Source organism: Anthonomus grandis, chromosome 22 (assembly GCF_022605725.1).
Source record: "Anthonomus grandis grandis chromosome 22, icAntGran1.3, whole genome shotgun sequence".
NCBI classification, from domain to species: Eukaryota; Metazoa; Arthropoda; class Insecta; order Coleoptera; family Curculionidae; genus Anthonomus; species Anthonomus grandis.
In genome coordinates, this window is record NC_065567.1 from 44,262,866 (window position 1) to 44,285,326 (window position 22,461).

General features: G+C 32.2%; 3 protein-coding genes across 3 annotated transcripts in view; 2 read left to right on the forward strand and 1 right to left on the reverse strand.

Moving 5' to 3' along the window:
- LOC126748330 (leucine-rich repeat-containing protein 4C-like) overlaps nucleotides 1–18,490 on the reverse strand; it is a 190,383-nt gene extending 171,893 nt beyond the window's left edge. The window contains exon 1 of the mRNA XM_050457481.1: nucleotides 18,175–18,490. The gene's annotated coding sequence lies outside the window, so the exon portion shown is untranslated. The remainder of the gene's footprint in view (nucleotides 1–18,174) is intronic.
- LOC126748476 (uncharacterized) lies at nucleotides 1,396–5,064 on the forward strand. The gene is made up of 3 exons (XM_050457727.1): nucleotides 1,396–2,884; nucleotides 4,075–4,630; nucleotides 4,690–5,064. Exons 1-3 carry the CDS (start codon nucleotides 2,835–2,837, stop codon nucleotides 5,062–5,064), a joined length of 981 nt encoding a protein of 326 aa, XP_050313684.1. The 5' UTR covers nucleotides 1,396–2,834.
- LOC126748331 (uncharacterized) lies at nucleotides 5,101–7,154 on the forward strand. Its single transcript, XM_050457483.1, has 2 exons — nucleotides 5,101–6,413; nucleotides 6,470–7,154. Exons 1-2 carry the CDS (start codon nucleotides 5,187–5,189, stop codon nucleotides 6,605–6,607), a joined length of 1,365 nt encoding a protein of 454 aa, XP_050313440.1. The 5' UTR covers nucleotides 5,101–5,186; the 3' UTR covers nucleotides 6,608–7,154.
- Nucleotides 18,491–22,461: the final 3,971 nt, after the last annotated feature.

A 22,461-nucleotide genomic window follows, 5' to 3' on the forward strand; every position in this document is an offset into this window, starting at 1 on the left:
GATTTTGCTAGTGGGTTGAAATGCGCTTTTGCTAAGCAGTTTGTAGATTTTGATTGAAGATTTGTAGTCATCAAATCTTCTCCGCTTCAAGAGTTGTAGCTATTGATGCTAACATGTGCGTATTGATTCAATTTAAGTTTTCAATCTCTGTCTGCATACTCTCAATTTTGTTTTTGTGATATTCAGTTTCCTTTTCAAGCATTGTAATGGTATTAATCAAATTTTGATTAAGATCACTTAGCTCTTTTATCTTCTCTGAAAGTTCCTCATTTACCCTTGTATATGAATCCACTTGTAGCTGTACTTCTTTCTCTTTAGTTTGTAGATTCTGAATTTCATTCCTTAACTAATTATTTTGTTCATTTAAAGTTGCAATATGCAAAGAAAAATTAGCTTCTGCTTGTGAAACCTCGTCCTCAAACACTTGACTATTTCTACAATTTTTGACAATCTCTCTAAATACCTGTCTCTTCCTTCCAGCTCCTTTAGCAAATGTTTAAATTTTTCATTTTTTTTAAAGACAATCATATAGCGTTAATAAAGCTCTTACTACACATTATAAATCTAGTACTAAAAACAGGCATGTACCCAAAGATTCTGAAAAACTCCATAATAACTCCCATATTTAACTCTGGTGATAGCCAGTGCCTTGAAAACTATCGGCCTATTGCAATAATGAGTATCCTGAATAAATTACTTGAAAAGTGCATTAAAATTAAATTGGAAATTTAAGAAAATAATAAATTATTGTCAGATTCTCAATTTGGTTTTCGAAGTAAAATGAGCACCGAAGATGCAATTCAACAATTAACAGAGCGAATATTGAATGGGTTTAATATTGGTTATAAGTGAAGCGCGGATTTATAGAAATAATGCCATACGTAATTTCTGATGGCTAAGCTAATTTAAACATACATACATATGAATTACAAGAAATGAAGCCCTTTACACTATATACTTAATACGTTTTTTTCGTGCCATTTTGCCTATTTTTTCTTTGTGCTTATTTTCATGCATATTTGGAGCAGAAGTGATATATATGATGCATATTTTGCACTTCATGTGCCAACATTTTTTTTTCTGATAAATAATCTGATATCTTATTTTAATAACAGGGAAATATTAAGCAACAAATCCCCCTCACAAAGCTTATTTTCCTTCCTTAATAAATGCCCAACATACGCAAATATCTTGTAGAGCCTGCTATCCTTCTGCGGCCATTACGTCGCATCGTATCGCGCGTTTTGTTTTGGATCAGTTCGGGAATTCCTGAACGAGAGGCCAATCGAGAAATTCATAGTTTATATTAAAATGCGGACAGAAAATCCTAAGCTGCGGACACCGCAATATAGTCGTATCAATATGCTCGGACAGCAGAGCTGCCATTAAGAGCGTTCATCACCCCCTAATTTCTATTACATGGATAACTCTTTTGCTTTAAAAGATATTTTAATGAGATCTTCACTAGTATTTTTTAAATATTTAGCAGAAGAAGCGAAGTTATTTGTTTATTATTTTTTTTTAAATATTGATATTTTTCTTTTTAATAAAAAAAAATATAAAAAAATAAATAAGTTCGCCTCTAGTAAATGCGTTTTTAAGAAATTAACCCTAATAACATTTTATGAAATTTTTAATAATAAACCTAGCAAACGTGTAATAGCAAAATATGGCAATTTTCATCAAATTTTAGAATATTTACTACGTCTCGGCATACTTGGCAGCATTGCTTTATGCTTTATCGATCCAAGATCTACTGGCGAGCGTCGTTCCCGTGTCACCCCAATGTTAAAAAATATTAATATATAGTAATGTAATAAATTATGTAGGTTGAATATTAACAAATACGAAAAGTTTGGACTACCTGATTTTAGTTATTTTTCGAACTTTTGCCCACAATCCTTTTTGGTTTGTGATGTAGCGTTGATGTGTTTATAAATTTGCCGTACGCTGCAATATTATTAATAATTGTTATTAGTAGGCAACTAATAACAATTAATAATATTAGGTACTTAGGTTAGATTAGTAGGATATTTAGTAAATTTTGTTTTTTTTTGTTTGAATTTTTAAGTCTGTCTGCAAGCGACTGTCGCCGCGCCATCGCGTCGCCTCGGTGCCGCCTTACCCCATTGTTAAACAATAATGTTATATTATACACAGGTAGAATAATGAAAAAAACGAAAATTTTAGACTGGGTACCTGAATAACTGTAACTTTTTACGTACCCTAACACTTTTTAGTTTGTGATGTGCCGTTGCATGTATATGGAAGTCTGTCGTGTGCTATTTTTGTGAAAACTGTGAACTTTACTGTTATAGTGTTTTTGTTTTTATTGTGCAAGAGCAGTTATTTTTTGAAAAAATGGGAAAACGTAAAGACGGTAAATCCAAGGTTTACTATTCGCGCCGGAAATCAAGGAAACACAAAAAGAGTTATTATATAACTAATACCAAAAAGTAAGTATGGATTTTAACAATTTTTTTTTGAAAAAGTAGATTTATTAAAAACAATTAGATAAACAGTAGATAAATATTTCCAAAAATTATTTTATTATTTTGTCTCATTGTAAACATAAAAATATAATGTATTAGCATCTTACTGGAAATAAGATTTTAAAAATAGGTTCTTTTCAAAGATAAAATCTTACTATTTTTAAAAATTATCAAATGTCTTAAAATCTGTACATACATTTAACATTTTTTTTAATTTAATTTTTTTTTTATATTATTGTATTAATCTCTATCCAAATCTATATTTTAGATTTGGCCATTGCAAAAACATACTAATTTTTTGTCATTTATTTTAGTACTTTCCGTACTTCTGCTACTGAAAGTATGCCAATTCATAACACATCTGAAGAGGAAATAGAAGTTGAAAGACAAAGGTTAGTGCTTTATAATTATCTATTATTTTATGCATCGTAACTGGAAAATTCAAACATAATATCTATTTTATTTTTAACGTGTTTTTGGCGCTTTTTATTTCATACAGAGTGAGCCAAATGAAAAATGCATTTTTTGATAGCGTTTGAGGTTTAATAGTACGTCAAGTAAAACTGATTTTAGTTGACGCTTTTAATTAATTTTATTAAGTTACCTATATTAAAAGTATTAATACATTAAATTCCTAAACCAACATATAATGCTATAAAATAATATAATGTATAAATTTCTTGGAATTTTATGTAAAATCTAAAAATCAAATAATATATAGGGTGTGTAATTTAAAATAAGAAAGTTGACATCTACTTCCGGTATAACCAATCGTAATGCGGTTTTCACCGGCTAGTAAGGCTTTGTTCCCTGCTTTAAATGACGTAAGAAAATATATATAGTTGTATTTGACTTTCTTTAAATAATCCATCAGAAAGGGTAAATCACAAGTAAACGCCCTCTAGTGTATTTTAGGGAAAGTAATTTGACAATTTTTTTTGGTAGAAAAAATAAAGCAACAAAGGACTTTTAAACAAAATTTGTTGAAAAAAAATCGGTTCAGTCAGTGCCGATTTTCAGCTGTTTTTATATTTCAAGATAAAAACTCCCCCCACCACTTTATTTGACATTTGACAGAAATTTTTGTAAAAACTTTTTTGTGAGAAAATTCTTCTAGAATAGTAATATAATATTTTGAGGTGTAGGTTGTTAGAGATTTTTTTGGCAAAAATGCAATTTTAAGATTCAAAGAAGCTGTAGCGCCCTCTAGCGGCCGACCAATGAACTTCAAAATAATTTCCGGCTTTTTTTTTGGGCCACTTTTATAACATTTTTTTTTCAAGGCAATACGATTATTAGGGCCTGAGATATAGCCGGTGAACATTCTTATTTGCCCACCCGGTACATAATATGTACCCAATTGGCCCATATTTCTTATTTTCTAATGATTTGTTTAAAAAGTGAATATGGAATGGTTTGTAACAAATTATTTTTAAAAAATTCGATGAAAAGCGTAATACCTAAACTCGTGATAAAAACTAAACTTTCATTTTGGCCATATTTTTTTTTATTATTTTTTAATTAGTTGAGTTTTTTAATTATTTATTTTTTATTAGTTTTCATATCAAAATATTACTTTTAGAACATCTCCTGATACCATAACTGACTACGTTATAGAAGGAAGGAGAATCGTAGATATTCAGAAGCTTTTTAAAGAAATCCAGAATTTATCCAGACACCCTCCATTTAATTGCACAATTGCAGATATGAACATTTTGACGGAAAATAGAAAAGGCTTAAAAAGTTCAATTTTACTAAAGTGCAAAATGTGCAATTTAGAAAAATACCTCAATCTGTTTACTCAAGATGAGTCTGAAACATCCATGGACATAAATGCCGCAGCAGCCTTAGCAACCATTTCAACGGGTATTGGATTTACTGCCGCGGAAGAATTTATGGCCATACTGGATGTCCCTTTTATGTCTCCAAATACATATCAGCAGCACCATGAGTTTGTGGGAGAAAAGATAAGGGAAACGGCTTGGAAAGCAATGGAGGAAGCCGCACAAGAAGAGAGTTTATTGGCCAAAGAATTAGGAGAAGTAGACCAATATAATCGCCCCTGTATCACTGTTGTGGCTGATGGTGCTTGGAGCAAAAGGTCTTATAATGTTAATTATGATGCTGCTTCAGGAGTTGTAAGTTTACTATGATTTAGTTAAATACTTAATTTTGTTTGATTTTTTTTGTATTTTAGGCTTGTATAATTGGACAGAGGACCGGAAAACTTTTATTTCTTGGAATCCGAAATAAATACTGCAGCTTTTGTGCATACGCCAGTGCCAAAAACATGGAAGTCATTCCAGATCATACATGTTATAAGAACTGGTCAAATACATCCACAAGTATGGAATCCGACATAATTGTGGAAGGATTTCGAAAAAGTATTGACATGTATAATATTATTTATAAAAGACTTGTTGGGGATGGTGACAGTAGCGTCTATAAAAAACTGATCGAGGCTCGCCCATATGGAAGTTTACATGTGGAGAAAATTGAGTGCAGGAATCATTTATTAAGAAACTTTTGCTCCAAATTGCGTGAAATATCTAGTAAGTTTATTCATCATTAGCATTAATTTTTGAAAAAGCTATTAATTGTTCTTTATTTATTTTAGGTAAAAAAAGAAGCAACAGTACAAATAATCCGGTTTCACCATACCTGCGCAAACATATTTTGAACAATATACGAAGGATGAGAACTGCTGTTGCAATGGCTGTTACTCAAAGAAATAAAGAAGATAAAAGCTTTAGTATTAAAATAGAAAATCTTACTAAAGATTTAAAAAATATACCATCCCACGTATTTGGAGAGCATCTAAACTGTACAGCCATAGGATATTTTAGATGTGATAAAAAGTTTGGAGAAAAAAATTATATTGAAGAAATGAAGGCATGTGGGGTTTTGCAAGACATTGAAGTTTGTCTAAATAGACTCATATTGCATGCTTCCAGTTTGTTAAGAAATATGGACAATAATGTAGCTGAACATTATAACTCTGTGGTATGCAAGTTTATTGGCGGAAAGCGCATCAATTTTTCAAAAAGAGGGTCTTATCAAATACGGTGTGAAGCTGCAGCCCTATCTTATAATCTTGGAAGCGGAGAATACCACAGACAAATTTTTAAATCAATTGCTGAAAAAAGTCCTTCTGGTCATACAAAAAAATTTATTAATAGAGTTAAACAAAGACGTATTAATACTCTTAAAATAAGACCAAAAACCCTATTTAAAAAACGAAATAAATCAATTGCGCTTCCTGATAAAGATTATGGGGATCAGGAGGCAGATAATAGCATACAGCCAGACATGGAAGAAAATTTATTTGAAGAAAAAAAAAAGGAATTTTTAGAAGAACTCGAAAAAAATGAAAATGAGATTAAGGATTTAGAGATTAGTACCAGAGGACAAGGAGGAAATCCAAAGTGGTATCAAGAAAGAAGTTTAAGGCTTACAGCATCAAATTTTGGAAATATTTGCAAAATGCTAGAAAAAACAAATTGCAAAAATAAAGTAAAAGCAATTCTTTATTCCAAGTTTCGGGGCAATAAACACACTAAGTATGGCACCGAAAAAGAACCATTTGCTATTCAACAATTTGAGGAAACCTACAATTTAAAAGTTGAAATGTGTGGTCTTTTTATTGATTCCGAATGTTGTGCTTTGGCTGCTAGCCCTGATGGGCTAGTTGGCTCAAGAGGATTAGTAGAAGTAAAGTGCCCATCAACAGCTTCAGCAATCAGCCCTACAGAAGCTATCAATAAAAAAATAATCAAGTTTGCCACCCTTGATGAAAATGGACAGATGCATTTAAAACAGAACCATGATTATTTTTATCAAATCCAAGGCCAGCTTCATATCACAAAAAGAGATTTTTGTTATTTTATTTTATGGACACCTATGGGGATGCTGGTAGAACAGGTAAGCTTTTTGTTTTAAGTAGTAAGATATTTGGTATAACGAATTTATTATTTCAGATTTGGCGGCAGGACTCATTCTGGAATGACAAAATGATAGGAAAATTAAAAAGTTTCTATTACAATTGTTTATTACCGGAAATTATCGACCCGCGATATAGTAGAGGACTGGAAATAAGAAATCCATCGAGAAAATAACATTTTAATTTTAAAATAGGTATATTAATAGATTTTTGCAAATATAAAACTGTACTTTTAAAAAAAAAATTTTAAATATAAGTATGTATATAATTGTTTTTTCAATAAGATTAGGGTAAAATGTATAACAGTTCAAAAAAAATGTTTAAAAAAAAAACATTTATACATAGATTTTGTATAACTAATGTATATTTTTTTAAAAATGCCTCTTAAAAACTCCCCCGTACATCATTAACAAAAAGTCTCGCAAAAAGTTTAATAATAATTGTAGCAAAAAAAAAATTATATGAAATAGGATCGAGCACCCCATTTCAAAGAAAAATTTTGCCAATAATCGACAATCGTAATGTCTCATTATTCAAGTTTCATAATTCCCTGCGCCATGCTATTCCATCCTCACCAGATTTATATGACACGCGAGAACCTATCGGTTTGGTCGCCGCTTTGAAATGACCCCTTCCCTTCATCCTTCCGCTGAGTGTTGCCATATGTTGGGTGAGCCAAAAAATCGCCTATATTTTGAAATCCGAGTTGGTCACGTGCTGATGGATGCTCTTAAGGCTATCACGGCCGCAAAGGTAAGCTCCAAGCTTGTACTAGAGTGCATAAAAGTCCTGAAAAAACTGGTACAGGTTGGATGCAGGGTCCATTTCGTCTGGATACCTGGCCACGCAAGCCATGCAGGTAATGAGGAAGCGGACTCTCTTGCCAGACTGGGATCCGCGAATGTGCCGATGGGGCCGGAACCCATAGTTGGTATCGCCAAATGCGTTGCGGTCGCATCAATGAAGGGTCTGCTGGACAAGTGGACCCACCGAAGATGGACTGAGTCCCCTGGTATGAGACAGGCCAAAGCGCACATAGGTGGATCCTCTGCCTGTCTCACCAAAAATCTACTACGCCTAAAAAGACGCGAAATTTTAAGACACTGGCACTTAAGAAGCCATCTCCATACTATCGGTACAACCCGGAATGCCGATGGTGCTGTAAGGAGGATGAAACCGTTGACCGTGTAGTCGGGGAGTGCCCAGCACTCACGCGCGCCAGGTTCAAATACTTGGGTAACACTTTCAGTGTACCGAGCGACTTTAAGTCCTTCAGACCAGAGAGCCTTATCGATTTCTCTAAGGCCGTTGGGCTCTGGTAACCCCCGGTGGGGAATGACGGGTCCATCAGGAGACCTATATGCACAACTGCCTTGGCAGCCCACTGTTTCGTCAATTCCATTCAATTCATAGTTTATATTTTGTTAGTCAGGTCAGTGCGTGTAAATATTGTTTATCATGTAGGACTTTCGTTAGTATTGCGAATTTACTTGCTGACGTAAGATATTAAATCGCAGAATTAGCTTTTAAAGTGAGTTATTTATTAAGATATAACAAAAATAATGCCAAAAGTAAAACCAACTGTGAAAGAATGGATAAGAGGCCATTCAGAATTAAAGTATGAAAACAATAAATTGTTTTGCAGAGCTTGTATAAAAAAGGTTTTTTATTTATTTTGTGTTTTTAAAAAACAGCTCATAAAAGATTATTTTTGCAGATAAATTGCGAAAAAAAAAAATATACAGCAGCATTTACAGGACTACAGGACGTGTAGAAAATTAGAAAAAAATTAAAGATAAATCAACTCAACAACAAACTTTATTGGAATCAACATCAACAACTCATCTACACAGGATGAGCAAAAACAATTTTATTTTGATTTGTGTAAAGTTCTGGTTTCCTGCAATATTCCACTTTATAAATTAAATAGTCAAAAATTCAGTTCCTTTCTGCAGAAATACACTAGTATACATATTCCAGCCGAATCAACTTTGCGCAAAAACTATATTGATCTAGCTTACAATAATATAATACAAGAAATTAAAACAAAAATAGGATGTGTCAGGGCCTAAATTCTTAAGAGGGCGTAATATAATACTTCCAGTTATTTTTATTTGATTTTAATATATGTACAACATCTTGTCAGGATGTATTACAACAATAAACTTGTAAACAGTAAACTTGTAAACTGTAAACTTTTAAACAGTAGCAAAACGAATAAATGTACTTACAGTAACTTGTGGTGTATATTTGGAACGTGTAAGAAGATAGAATGATAGATGTATTGCTTACGTCAGGATTCGAGATAACTGATATGAGATGATACGATACTACATACCTAAAAAGTAAAAAGTACTTGTGAGCAAATATTTTACCCTAGTTATTGTGATTGGTAAATACAATTAAAATACATTTACACAAGGCCATTTCAGGTTTATAGCACCTATACACAATATTATAAAACTATCAATAAGACTAACATCCTTCAAATTATAGACATCAGTAGACCTTGTTAAAGAGTTGTTCTCCAATCCAGGCAGAACAAAACCTGATGTCCAGCATTAGAAATCGAATGGATGGGATAGTGCTAGAAGCACTCCACAAAACAACACACTGATGTAATGGCCAATTACACAGTCTACAAAATAATCCCAGGTGCCAAAACACACTGGGTTGCACTAGTGCCAAGCACCTACTTACACTAGCTAGCGTTGTTTTACGTACCAAGGTATCAGGGCACTACACTTAGTACGGAAGGATGCGTATTTAAGTATTACTTTCTTTATACTGATAATGACTAAAATAATAAGAAAAACATAAAATAAAACATTGCTCAGTGAAAACTCTCACCTCTGTAATTTGACAGGTTTGATAGTTCAATAAAGGCACTAACCACAACACTAGAGAAAAGTTACGGGAGAATAAGTGGGCACTACTGCGCGACTGTTTTCGAGTAAAATTACCGTCGAACTAAATTCTAAAAAGGATCATATTAGAAATATCCCTTAAAAGAATCCTGGTAAACATCATCGCCTATGTTTTTGAGAACTTATAAATACCAACATTCCCACACATTATAACTTTCTCCGAAGTGACCTTTTTACCCTTTTATAAGTACTAGTAAGCGCGATTTCTGTTTATTTTGTTATCTCCGAACAACCTCTTAAAATCATAAAACTTAAAGATTCTCATAGATCGTCCTTATCTTTATATGTCAGCCCTTAACATTCTGATCGGTTATCGTTGCCTTTTTTATAAATTTTTGATGATCGACAAAAACCCGATAAAATCTAATAAGTAAAATAAATTCACGTCTTACAGATGCAACTACATATGGTTTTGCGTAGATGAAACGACGGATTCATGTGGTCGATACATGGCTCATTTAATGATTGGAATATTGAGCCAAGATAGCTCATGTAATACTTTTTTAATTAGCTCAAAGCAGCTGGACAAAATAAATCATATTACCATTACTAGATTTGTTCATGATGAGCTAACGAAATTCTTTTTGCCAGACCCTGTTCCTAGTGAAAAAATATTACTAATGCTCTCTGATGCAGCTGCATACATGTTAAAGGCATATTCTAATTTAAAAGTTTGGTATCAACATCTAGTCCATTGTACATGTCTAGCTGAAACTATTCGTACCCAGTTCTCTTTGGTAAATAGTTTGGTAAATACAGAAAAAAAGATTTTTTTTGTAAAAGCACCATTAAGAGCTCAATTATTTCGAGAAAGGATGCCAGGCATACCACTACCCTCTGAACCCATTATTACAAGGTGGGGTACTTGGCTGGACAAGGAAATCGTATTAGATCTTTCTGAATCCTCCTCCGAATCAATTTTAAAGTGCCAAAAGATAGTCAAAAATGAAGAACTTAAGCAGAATTTGGCGTTTATTAACACAAACTATAACTTTGTAAGCAAGGCCATCACGCAATGTGAAGAAAAGGGTCTTGCTCTAGTCGAATCTATGGAAATAATTGAAAATTTTAAAAATGATTGCCTAAAACAACATGGTGGACCTGAAAAAATAGTTTATAATAAGCTTAATGAAGTTTTAAACAAAAATACAGGGTATGAAATTTTAAAACAAATTTCAAATGTGATTAAAGGATATTTTGTTGAAGACCTTGCTATATCTGATGCTGCTTTAATTCCGAAATTTAAGTATGCTCTAATTACCAGCGTAGATGTTGAAAGGAACGGGATTTTCAGTGGATAATTTAGAAAAACATTTAATTATTGCATCATTTAAGCATGAATAATATGAGCTGATGTTTCTTTTGTAAAAAAGATCATTATTAATGATGCGTTAGTTATATTATTAAATATTTATTAAGTTAAATAAAAACTACCGTAAATTTTTATTGTCTTATTTTTTGCCTAGTACATATTTCAGTTTTAGAAGTATTTTATATTGTATTCCTATAGTGCATTTTTTAGTTTTTATGCCATTTTTTATGCTTATTTTAGGAATTTTTCGTGCTTTTTTAAATGCTTATTTTTAATATTTTTATGCTTATAAATCCGCGCTTTAGTTATAAGACCTTAGGCATTTTTATTAATGTCGCAAGAGCCTTTGACACTGTGGCACATCACATTTTCTTGCAAATACTTGGTGACGTGGGTTTAAGAGGTACTGAGTTATCACTCTTTAAATCATATCTTAGTGATCAAACACAACAAGTAAAAATTAATAATCTTGTTTGACAGATAGGTAGAGTTAAATGTGGTGTGCTACAGGGAATAGTCCTGGAGCCACTCTTATTTTTGATCTATATAACCAACCTTACAAAAATTTTACCTGAAATAAATTGTTCTATTATTTGTTACGTTGATGATACAGTAATTCTAGTAAAAGCAAGATTATGATCAGAAGTGCAAAAGCTAGCTGAAAAATATATCACATTAATTAAACTTTGGACGGATCAACATCTTCTAACTCTAAATAGTAATAAAACCCACTTTATAAATTTCTCGATTTATAAAATAAAAATAATATTTTCAATTTGTGACATTTTACGACTAATTAAATTATCAGCTTTTCCGATACAAAAACCAATAAATGATTGTTATTTTTATTTCTTTCATCCTTCTGCCTGCCTAGATTCCTAAAGGTCTTGAGTTAGGACAGTCTGTTAATAATTTATTAACTTTTATTACTTGCCCAATGCTTTCGTTTGAAGATAACGTTATTCAGCCGTCCAGATTTACAGGTACGACCTGTGATATTTCTAATGTTAAACTCATTATTTTCAGTACTTCTCAAGATACAGGATCTGAATATTTGGAAGTTTCAACAAATTCGAGGAACATTTCGACAAGAGATGAAGGTAGATCCGAAAACGAAGAATCAGAAATCTCCAGCGTAAGCCACACCAGTACTTCTACATTTGCTACTGCCACTAATCAGGTACAAAGTAAACTACAGAAAACACAACCCAAAATTGATAGCGTTTTGTCTACCGTACAAGTGACCAAGCAAAAACAAGAGATTATTACTCAGATAATTACAAAAAATGATTTGCATTGACACCCTACCTGTTTCGTTTGTGGAAAATAAAGGTTTTAAGAAATTATTTTCATATCCCGATCAATGGAAAGAAGCCAATGTTATTCCTCTGCCCAAAATAAAAAATTCTGTTGAATTTAATGATGTTCGCTCAATATCTGTACTTCCTATACTATCAAAAATATTCGTCTTCTTTCTTGTTTAATCGAAAACAAAGAGTAGTGCTTAATAACAATAAATCAAATGCACTGGATGTTACCTCTGGGGTGCCCCAGGGTAGCATTCTTGGTCCTTTGTTTTATACTCTTTATACTTCACAAATTACTAAAAAAATTTTACACTGTAAGCACCATTGCTATGCAGATGACACCCAGCTATTTTATTCATTTCATCACACTAATGTTGTCCAAGCTAATCAATATATAAATGAGGATTTAAATACCTTAAATATAGAAACTCAAAAATTACTTCTAAAGATTAACCCCACTAAATCAGCAGCTATTCTTTTTTGTAGTGACAATCATCGAACTAATATTTTAAATAATTTAAACGTACACCTTAATAACAATGTAATAAGTTTTAAAAACTCTGCAAAAAATCTTGGACTAATAATGGACTATAAACTTAGATTCAAAGAACATGTTACCCTTAAACTAAAACATGGATATTCTGCCTTAAAAACAATATATCGTCAAAGACATTTTTTAAGCTCAAGTATCAAAAAACTGCTCTGTGATGCTTTAGTACTATCACCGTTAAATTTTTGCGACACAATTTATGGACCATGTCTCGATAACTCCGACTCAGGTAGAATTCAAAAACTTCAAAACTCTTGCTTAAGACTTATATTTGGTATAAGAAGACGGCAACATATTTCTTATAAATTAAAAGAAGCAGGTTGGCTAAATATGCACAATAGACGAATATTACATATTTTATGTTTTTCTTACAAAATTCTTAAATCAAAAACTCCTTACTTACTTGAAAAGCTTACCTATTGTACTGATGTGCATAATCTTAATATAAGACGTAAAAATCTTTTAACAATTCCTTGCCATAGCAAAGAACTCTTTAAGCGATCCTTTTCTTATGTCGTACCAATTTGATTAATAAGTTCAAAATAATTAATTTTACTGTCACTGAAAAAACTTTTAAATTAAAAACCAAGCTTCTTCTTTTAAATCAAACTTAATTTTTCTTGAATGCCTTTATTTATTAAAATACTACGCACATGCTAACTAACTGAATGCAACGTAAAATATTCTATTAACATTTATTATTCAAAAATTAACTGTTTAAAAAGAAAGAAGAAAAAAGGAAGAAGGGAAAAGAGAAAAAAAAGAAGATTTTTTTCATTCCATTTCATCCATTTTTCCCCCTACTGCTTTTTCCCCTCATAAGTATATGCCTACCTATTTGTTTTTTTTTTAGTTTGTCTATAAGAATTGTTTTTTTTTCTCTCACTTCTTCTATTATAAGCCTTAACAGAATCCAGGAAGTTATTTCCTTCTTTTCTGGAAGTCTGAATGCATGGCTTATTAGTTGCCTTACTTGTGTTAATTAAATTCCTTATATAACCTATTGTTTTTAATATGCTCTCTTTGTTTAATATTCTAATATTCAATTCCATGTATATACCCATATTACCTTCTGTAATTATGCTTTTTTTTTGTATTGGTGGCTAATAAACGTCTTATCATGCATAGGCCTAACAACAGACTACTGGAGTTCAAGAGCAAATGAATCCTATATCACTGTGACTTGCCATTTTATCAACAATATTTGGCAACACGTTACGCGAAATTTAACAACAAAAAGTATGGAAGAAAGACATACAGCCATAAATTTAAAAAACTAGTTACTAGATATAATAAATGAATGGGAAATCGTGGACAAATGTGTCGCTATAGTGCACGATAATGCCTCTAATATTGTTTTAGCAACTAGGGATTTACCGTTTGATTCAGTTTGTTGCTATGCCCATTCATTGCAGTTAGTCTTATAAAAAAAATATTGGATCAAGATTCTATTAAGCCAACAATAATCAAATGTAGCAGCGTAGTTTTTCATTTCAAACATTCTAATATAGCAACAAAAGCATTAACAAACAAACAAATTCAAATAGGTTTAGAGAAACATAAACTAATTCAGTCCGTAAAAACTCGTTGGAATATATAATATCTGCATATTATATAACATATAATATGTAGATATTATATGTTAAAACGGTTAATAGAGCAACGTGAAGCTGTAATAGGTGTTTTATCTGACAGAACAATAACTTCAAAAACACATGCTGGACAATTAATGCTTAACGAAGAAGAATGGACACTAATAGAAAGCATTATAATAATATTAGCACCTTTTGAAATTGTTACCAATTTGTTTTCATCGGATTCGCAACCAACTATTTAAATGATAATGCCTATAATAAAGTCTTTAATGGAAAATTTTATTTTGAAAACTACTCCTGAAGAACCTATTTTCTTGAAAGATATTAAACTTTCATTACAAAAAGAGTTTGAGTCTAGATTTAATGATTTTTTTTTGTATCTCAGTTACTGGTGCCATCGATATCAATATTTTTGACATGAGCACATTTTTGGACCCGCGGTTCAAAAATAAAGAACGGTTAATTGGTTCTTTGATTAAGGTACAAAGATATTTTCAAAATCTAATGGAAACCGATAAAATTGTGCCAAAAAAACCGCCTTGGGCCTCTTATTTCCAAATGAACAGCCTACAATATTTAATGAACTTGATATGTATGTTTCCGAATGCGTTATTTCCAAAAATATGTGTTCCTTGCAGTGGTGGAAAAATAATGAAACCAAATATCCAAATCTTATAAAATATGTAAAACGTTATCTTTGCGTGCCTGCAACATCTGTTCCATCAGAAAGAGCTTTTTCTAATGCTGGTAATATTGATAATACAAAACGAAGATGCCTAAAATCTGACAATGTTAAAAAGCTTTGTTTTCTTCATGTAAATTTGTAATATTTAACATTTTTTACATTGTTTATCCTGTAACTTACTTCTTCATTATTTTCTACTTTATCCATTTTAAACTATTTGTTTGTTATTTTGAAACCTTATTGTACGTTTCTATAAAATGTTATTTTTTTGAGTTTATTTGTTTGCGTTCTTTTGTTTAAGAGTTTTTATTTGTGCTCATCTATTTTTAAATGTTTATTTTATAGATTTATTGGTATTTCTTTAATGTTCCCATTATGTTTCGATAATATAATATTTAAAACAACTTATTCGGTATTTAAATTTTAAATAAACAGCTGTTCAAATATTTGACTACCAACCTAATTGATTAATTTTATTGGAATATTCAAATAATTCGAATATTTGAATTATTCGACTATTTGAACAAATCGAAAAACGACTAATTGAATACAAAATTTCAGAAATTCCGAGCCCTACTAACAATACATACTTATCCTTATTTTTGCAAATCAGATGGAAAATCGGCGTCTATATTGATAGAAATTTAAGATACAATATTCACATTGATTACATAACTAAAAAGATAAGGAAAACAATTTATACATTTTATCAACTACGCGAATTTATGCCTCGTGAGTTGTTGCAAGTGGTCTATCGGGCTCTGGTTGAATCCATTCTAAATTATGGTATAAGAATTTGGGGTAGTGGATGTAGCATAATGTTAACAAACAAATGGTTATCACTCAAAAATATATACTAAAAATAATAAATAAAAAACCAAAAAGATACCCAACAGTTAATCTGTTTTTGGAAAGTGGTGCTCTCACTGTAAGAGAATTTTACCTGAAGAGCACCCTTAACTTTATGAAGAATAAAAACATTTATAAAATTCTACCCCAACGTCTTAATATTACTAGATCTATCATGAGAGAACATGTTTTTTTTTACTAAGGTAGATTTTACAATTTATCAACGTCATATTTCTTATGTGGGGCCAAGAATCTTTAGTTTTATACCACACGCTTTTAAGGCTATAATAAAAAAACTGTATAATATACGCATAACCGAATGGATCAGGTGTAACTATGAAAATATTTTATTAAAGCTACCTTTTCTAACGTAAACAAATGTTATATTTACAGGTATATTTGCAAATATAATTTATTGATAGAATAAAAGAACGAATTAATTTAAATATTACTTTTACAAATTTAATTTAAGTTAATTTGATTTGGTTTTTATAACAAGCTCTCAAATTTATTGTTATATTATTATTGTATTCTGAAATATTGTGTCCCGACAAGTCACTTGTGACTTGGGGCACAAACATTAACTTTGTAACAATACTGTACAATTTTAAGTAATATATTTGAATTTGAAAATTGAAAAAAAAAAAAAAATTAATGTGTTCGAATTTTACGATTAAAATTCGATATGTTCGAGAGAAAAAAAAATTTCCATGCTGCATATTATTATAAAAATCTAAAATAAATTATGCTTCATAAATATAAGAAATCAGGTTTGTCAGGATTCTTCGCAAGTCACTTGACTACTTCTTTGGGTTGAGGCAACCCACCCAGAAAACCAAAGGAAAAAAGAAAAAATTACAAAGGCATCACGAGGAGCGAACAACCGATCTTTGTAATTAGCTCTGGTACCCCCGGTTCTGAAGGAAAAAAAATGCAACAAGGAAGCATAAGCTACCTGTGTGATACAACCTTACATGAGTCATAATAGTTTTAAAAAAGAAAATCAGAACTCAGAGTCAAATGATAAGAGAACAGGTTTCAGAATACTCCGCAAGTCGAAAAGCAACTAATAACTTGACTTGTATTAATTGTCTTTCTTAAAACCTGTTGACATAAATGAGGTTTATCGTAAAAAAAATATAGATCTATATTAGATACTAACTAAAGAGTGGATGGTTCTCACTAATTTCTTTATAAGCAGCCTTACAACGCCCTTATAGAGCATAATCCGGAACGGGAGTCTTGAGAGACTGCAACCAATAAGTTTTTAATCTTCCTGATTTTCTGAAGTTAAGTATTAAATTTCAAAACTAGTTTGGTATTTTTTTTATAGTAATCAAATAAATCAAGTGTCATTTTCCAGCTTATTCACAATTTAATCTATTCGATTTTTTTACATAATAATAAACAGAAAAAAAACTTTTTCATGGTCATACCAAGTGCAGTTTAGCTTAAGTCTATAAATTAAGTAGGAATAAATGTAAAACTTCCAAATCTATCATAAAATTGATACAATACGATAAAAAACATAATTTATTTTACACTAATAGACTTAACCTAACAGCATGTGAATGTTAAGCAGTAAAGAAAAAACATAAACAAAATATCATATTAAAAAACTACTTACTACAATCAAAGACAAAAAAATTAATCCTGTGAAAAAACACAAAGTAAATATATAAAAGTTAATCATTGTGCTGCTCATCAGAAACTATTTATATCGTTTTTTGAATTATTCTTTATTTGAAGATTTAAATTTAGAAGATATAAATAGTTTCACAATTTAATACTGTTATACGTAAAACTTCTCTGAAACATAGCAGCTTCTTAAATGATTTCATTTTAAATCACCTTACAAACTTCGTAATTAAAATAAAGAAATGTAAAATGAAGTATGCATTTTTAATTATTAAAAAGTTTTAACTTTAAAAAATAAGTGAAATTAAAAGTGTTTATATAGATCGATCAACAAGCATCAAACACTTGAACTAAATTCTAGTTTTATCAGATTGCCGATTTTGCTGCATTAATGCTTGCATATTGTACGTACGTAGTTATTTTGAATTTAAAATTCATTATACAGTCTAAGTGTATAATGACTGCTTCACAGATCCAATTTTGGATATATATTGTAAAATTTATTATTTGTTCGCCTAAAATTGCTTTTAATTGCGGTAAGGCACTCCTTCATAATAAATAATTTTATTACGTAGCACTATTCGGTGTTTTCAATTAATATTTGTTAATTTGCAATCCCGGTGAATAGCTTTCTTTTGCAGAATTGAAATCCCTGTATATCGTTTCTATTATTTTACGGTCCAGATATATCCAACAATCGTATTTAAAAAACGAATGACAAAATTTATATTTATTGTAAATAGTAGGAAGACAAGCAATCAAAACAAAATAATGGATCCCGTAGTCGGCTTCAAATAATTGTTTTTTAAATTTACTTCAGCTGCTATTATAGTAGAGAAAACAACTATATAAATAGATTGTGAATAAATATGTATTTACCTTTTAAAAATGTGTACAAATATCCAGAATGGAATATAAAATAGAGCGCATCACGACACAAAACATTTTCACTCTTATACGACTAGCGATATTTTCGAGGCGCGGCACTAAACAGACTAAAGAGGTGAGGTGGGTGGGCACGGCATCGCATCGGCAGCCAGAATTGGCAAACACGACTCGTGAGTTGCCTGAGTTACGGAGTTCCTATAGTCGTAGCAGGGAGAAGCTCTCCTGCCTGCTGCAATAATATCCCGTCCGCTCGACCTGCTGTGTAGAGAAGTAAAGTAGCGTCAGTAACAACGTTTAATCGTAAAATTCCAGCAGTAGGAGCGGCAGAACAGAAGAAGCGCGGCACTTACTGTGGAAAGCAAAGCTTAGGGAAAGCAGACGTCAGCGTCGTGAAGGGAAACTGGAACCGGAAGCTTCGGTTTTCACGCATCTGTTTACTATGTAATTAATAACAGCAGGAACTCGCAATCCTTCTAACAGTTTTCTCCGTTAAATTTTTTTTTCTATAAAGTGCTAATTATTTATAGTAATATTACAATCCACCACCACCAATGGTATTTAAGAAATATAAATTTATAGACTTATAACCGCAAGGGTGTAAAAAGATATTTAAGAAATAAACAATTTAATCAGTTTACAGAATTTAGTGTTAGTTAAGTGATCAAAATGTGCTCCGTTATTAGCGTTCAAGAAATTTTGTGTACAGAACCTTTAGAAATATTAGTTAACTTTGCGTCTTTGGAGGTAATGTTGAATCCATTGCGAATTGTGCTAGTATCTCAAATTGGCATACTTCATTAACAACCCTTTCTTCAGAACACTTTTTATTGCAAACAGATCGCATTTACTCAAGGTTCCATTCCAATTCTAGTACATATTTATGGCCTAAGTTCTTGTCCGGTTGTCTGTCAATAAATACCTTCGCGGTTCTCCAATCGCGTCGATTTTCAATGTCGTAAAGAAAAATAATTTCTATTATTTCGGCTATTATATACTTCATTTTAAATTATTCGCACTTCTGAATTTTGAACTGAGCGTCATAATGACAATTTTAACAATAATAATAAATTTTGAGAAAGAGTTTTAAAATAGCATTAGTTATTGTATTGTTTATTTATAGCATTAGTCTTGCGAATAATAGATGCAAATTAAAAAAAAAATTGTCCTTAATGAACTGTTTATTATTACTGTTTATTATTTATACCATACATTTTTACTGGTAAAACTTGCATCAATTTTTTTGTCAAAGAAAGATGGAAAATTATTTGTCATTTAAAATGTGTGTGACACTATGACGCAACCATTTAACCTACCAAAGTATTCCAATAGACCTGCATTGCTAAATAAGCGGACGATCTGGTACACAGATGGCTCCAGAATAAATAACAGAGCTGGATCAGGGCTTTGTGGTTGGATGCCACATACCAGTAGGGTATACTCACTGGGGGAGCACGCCACTGTCTTCCAGGCCGAAGTATTCGCTGTATTAAAATGCGGACAGAAAATCCTAGGCTGCGCAATACAGCCATATCAATATGCTCGGACAGCAAAGCTGCCATTAAGGCTAATACGGCCGTAAAGGTAAGCTCCAAGCTTGTACTAGAGTGCATAAAAGTCCTGGAAAAACTGGTGCAGGTTGTCTGCAGGGTCCAACTCGTTTGGGTACCTGGCCACTCAGGCCATGCAGCTAACGAGGAAACGGATTCTCTTGCCAGACTGGGATCCGCGAATGTGCCGATGGGGCCGGAACCCATAATTGGTATCGCCAAATGCATAGCGGTCGCGTCAATAAAGGGTCTGCTGGATAAGTGGACCCACCGAAGATGGACTGAGTCCCCTGGTATGAGACAGACCAAAGCGCACATAGGTGGGCTCTCTGCCTGTCTCACCAAAAATCTACTACGCCTAAAAACACGCGAATTTCGGCTAGTGACAGGTTTTTTAACCGGACACTGGCACTTAAGAAGTAATCTCCATACCATCGGTATTGCATACAATCGGGAATGCCGGTGGTGCTGTGAGGAGGATAAAACCGTTGACCATGTGGTTGGGGAGTGCCCAGCACTCACGCGCGCCGGGTTCAATTACATGGGTAACACTTTTAGTGCACCGAGTGACTTTGATTCCTTTAGACCAGAGAGCCTTCTCGGTTTTTCTAAGAGCATTTATCTCTGGTAACCCCCGGTGGAGCATGACGGGTCCATCAGGAGACCTATATGCACAACTGCCTTGGCAGCCCACTGTTTTGCCAATTTCAATTTTAACCTAGCAAAGTTTAAGTTGATAAAATATTAATTATTCCCAGATACTTTTGTTCACTATTCGCTGGTACGGGAATAGATTAAATTTTTTTGGCACTATTCAATAGACATTTTAATGCTGCTTAGAATGATATATCACCCGATGGAAGTTCCCATCGTGTGTCGTCAACCGTTTTCCCCATAACTTCAGTCGAAATATTTTTGACATAGATCACCATTTTTAACGTTTCTGAGAAATCTTATTGGAATGTTTTTAAAATATCTGAGTAATGGTTTCCCAATATTGTGTATTTACCATAAGATATTATACCAGGGGTCGTATTTTTGAAACCATTCGACTTTGATTCGCATACGAAATTAGAGGATTTCGCACGAAAAATCGATATTCGTATTTTCGACCGCTTCGTATGCGAACTTTTTCGCATGCGGTGTATCGAATGGGTATATACCATTCGAATTTCAAGTTCGTGTGCGATTCTGCCACTTGTCTTGTTTTGATTTTAAACTAGCTTTGTTTTTTTGTTAATTTGTTGGTTGGTTAAGTATTTTCGTAGTGTTTTTTTATTGTTTATTGAAAAAAAAATAGCAATAATCAAATGGCAAGATTAAACAATCTTGTGCAAAGAAACGTCGTCGATGCACTGGAAGAGACTAAAACTCTGGCAGATAGAAGGAATAGGATGTACTCTTCATTTCTTGACCCATTTGAAATGTATGCAGATGCTTAATTTAATAAATTATATAAATTAAGCAAGCCTATTACGATAGAATGATTAAGCATATTACAATGATGTGATCTTTATGTGCTCCTGAGACTGTGTAATCTATCCACTAGTTTTATATAAGGCTTGTGCAGTTTTAGCCGAAAAATTTTGGGTGAAATTGCCCGACTTTAATTCCGGGTGCTCTTCCATAAATGAAATTAGTTCTTTCTTTCGCTCACTCGACACAAAACCGCAATATTTTTTTATTTTTTGAATTCATTTAAAAAAAAGTCAATTCGCAAAAACCCAAGAAACGCCATGAAAAAACCTGAAAATTCCCTGATGTTTTTAAACTTAAATTTTAGGTTAGGTTAAAAAATCGTTATCGTCTTCATCCCGGTTGACACGGCCTCCAATAGCACTCGACTTTGCTACGTTGCCACTACATTTCATGTTCGCATGCGAATGAAATTTCGAATGCTGTTCAAAAATGCACTTTTTAATTCGTGTGCGAATTTTGCCGCTCGACTTTGTTCGCATTCGAGGATTCTCGCATGGTTTCGAAAATACGGCCCCAGAATTGTTTTCTGAACGTGATTATCAATCAACGTGGTTATCAATTATCGGAATGTTTTTTTTGTTCCTGGAGCTCGTTTAGTCTCCTTGTTGCACCTTAGCCTTTGATTTCTTATTGTGCTCACCCCTTGTTTATCCTTTCTATCCTTAATACTTCCTTGCCTTATTACAAGTGTACAAATCTTTTGCTTTTAGGTCTCATATAACTTTTTCGAATGTTTTTTGTCTTCTGCAATAAAGTGCCTCACAAATGAATATTAAGTATCATTTTCTTAGCAAAAACGATAAGTTTAGTCTAGTTTCTATAATTGTTCTCAGTTTAGAATTCCTAAAAGTAAGATCTCCGTCTGTTTTTTTAGTTTATGATAACATGTTGCCCCTGTCAAATAGTTGTATTTCTTTCCAGTTAATTTAGTGTTATTTTTTAACCCAGATTCGTATTTTTTAGCGTCTGCTACTACTCTTCAGCTCCCTTAATGTAGGCTCTGATCCAATAAAGCAATTAGCAGATCCTCTTCTAACAAGTTTATTCGATTTCTTAGTTTCTTGCACCGCTATATACTGGTACTAGCACATAAGTTTCATATTACGGCTTCTTTAATTCCAGTAGGTATTTCCATATCAGCTTCGATGTAAGCCTGTTAGCGTCAAGCGATATTTTTGTTAATAATCCTGTAGTTCTATGTTATTATTTGATTTATTATAATATTGAGATAAATATACAAGCTTATTATTAT

Bases quoted from the DNA above. Each gene is read 5' to 3' on its own strand.
- LOC126748476 (XM_050457727.1), top strand. From the start codon at position 2,835: ATGCCAATTCATAACACATCTGAAGAGGAAATAGAAGTTGAAAGACAA. The intron at 2,885-4,074 runs GTTAGTGCTTTA...TATTACTTTTAG, and splicing joins ATAGAAGTTGAAAGACAAAG to AACATCTCCTGATACCATAA. The intron at 4,631-4,689 runs GTAAGTTTACTA...TTTGTATTTTAG, and splicing joins ATGATGCTGCTTCAGGAGTT to GCTTGTATAATTGGACAGAG.
- LOC126748331 (XM_050457483.1), top strand. From the start codon at position 5,187: ATGAGAACTGCTGTTGCAATGGCTGTTACTCAAAGAAATAAAGAAGAT. The intron at 6,414-6,469 runs GTAAGCTTTTTG...TTATTATTTCAG, and splicing joins TGGGGATGCTGGTAGAACAG to ATTTGGCGGCAGGACTCATT.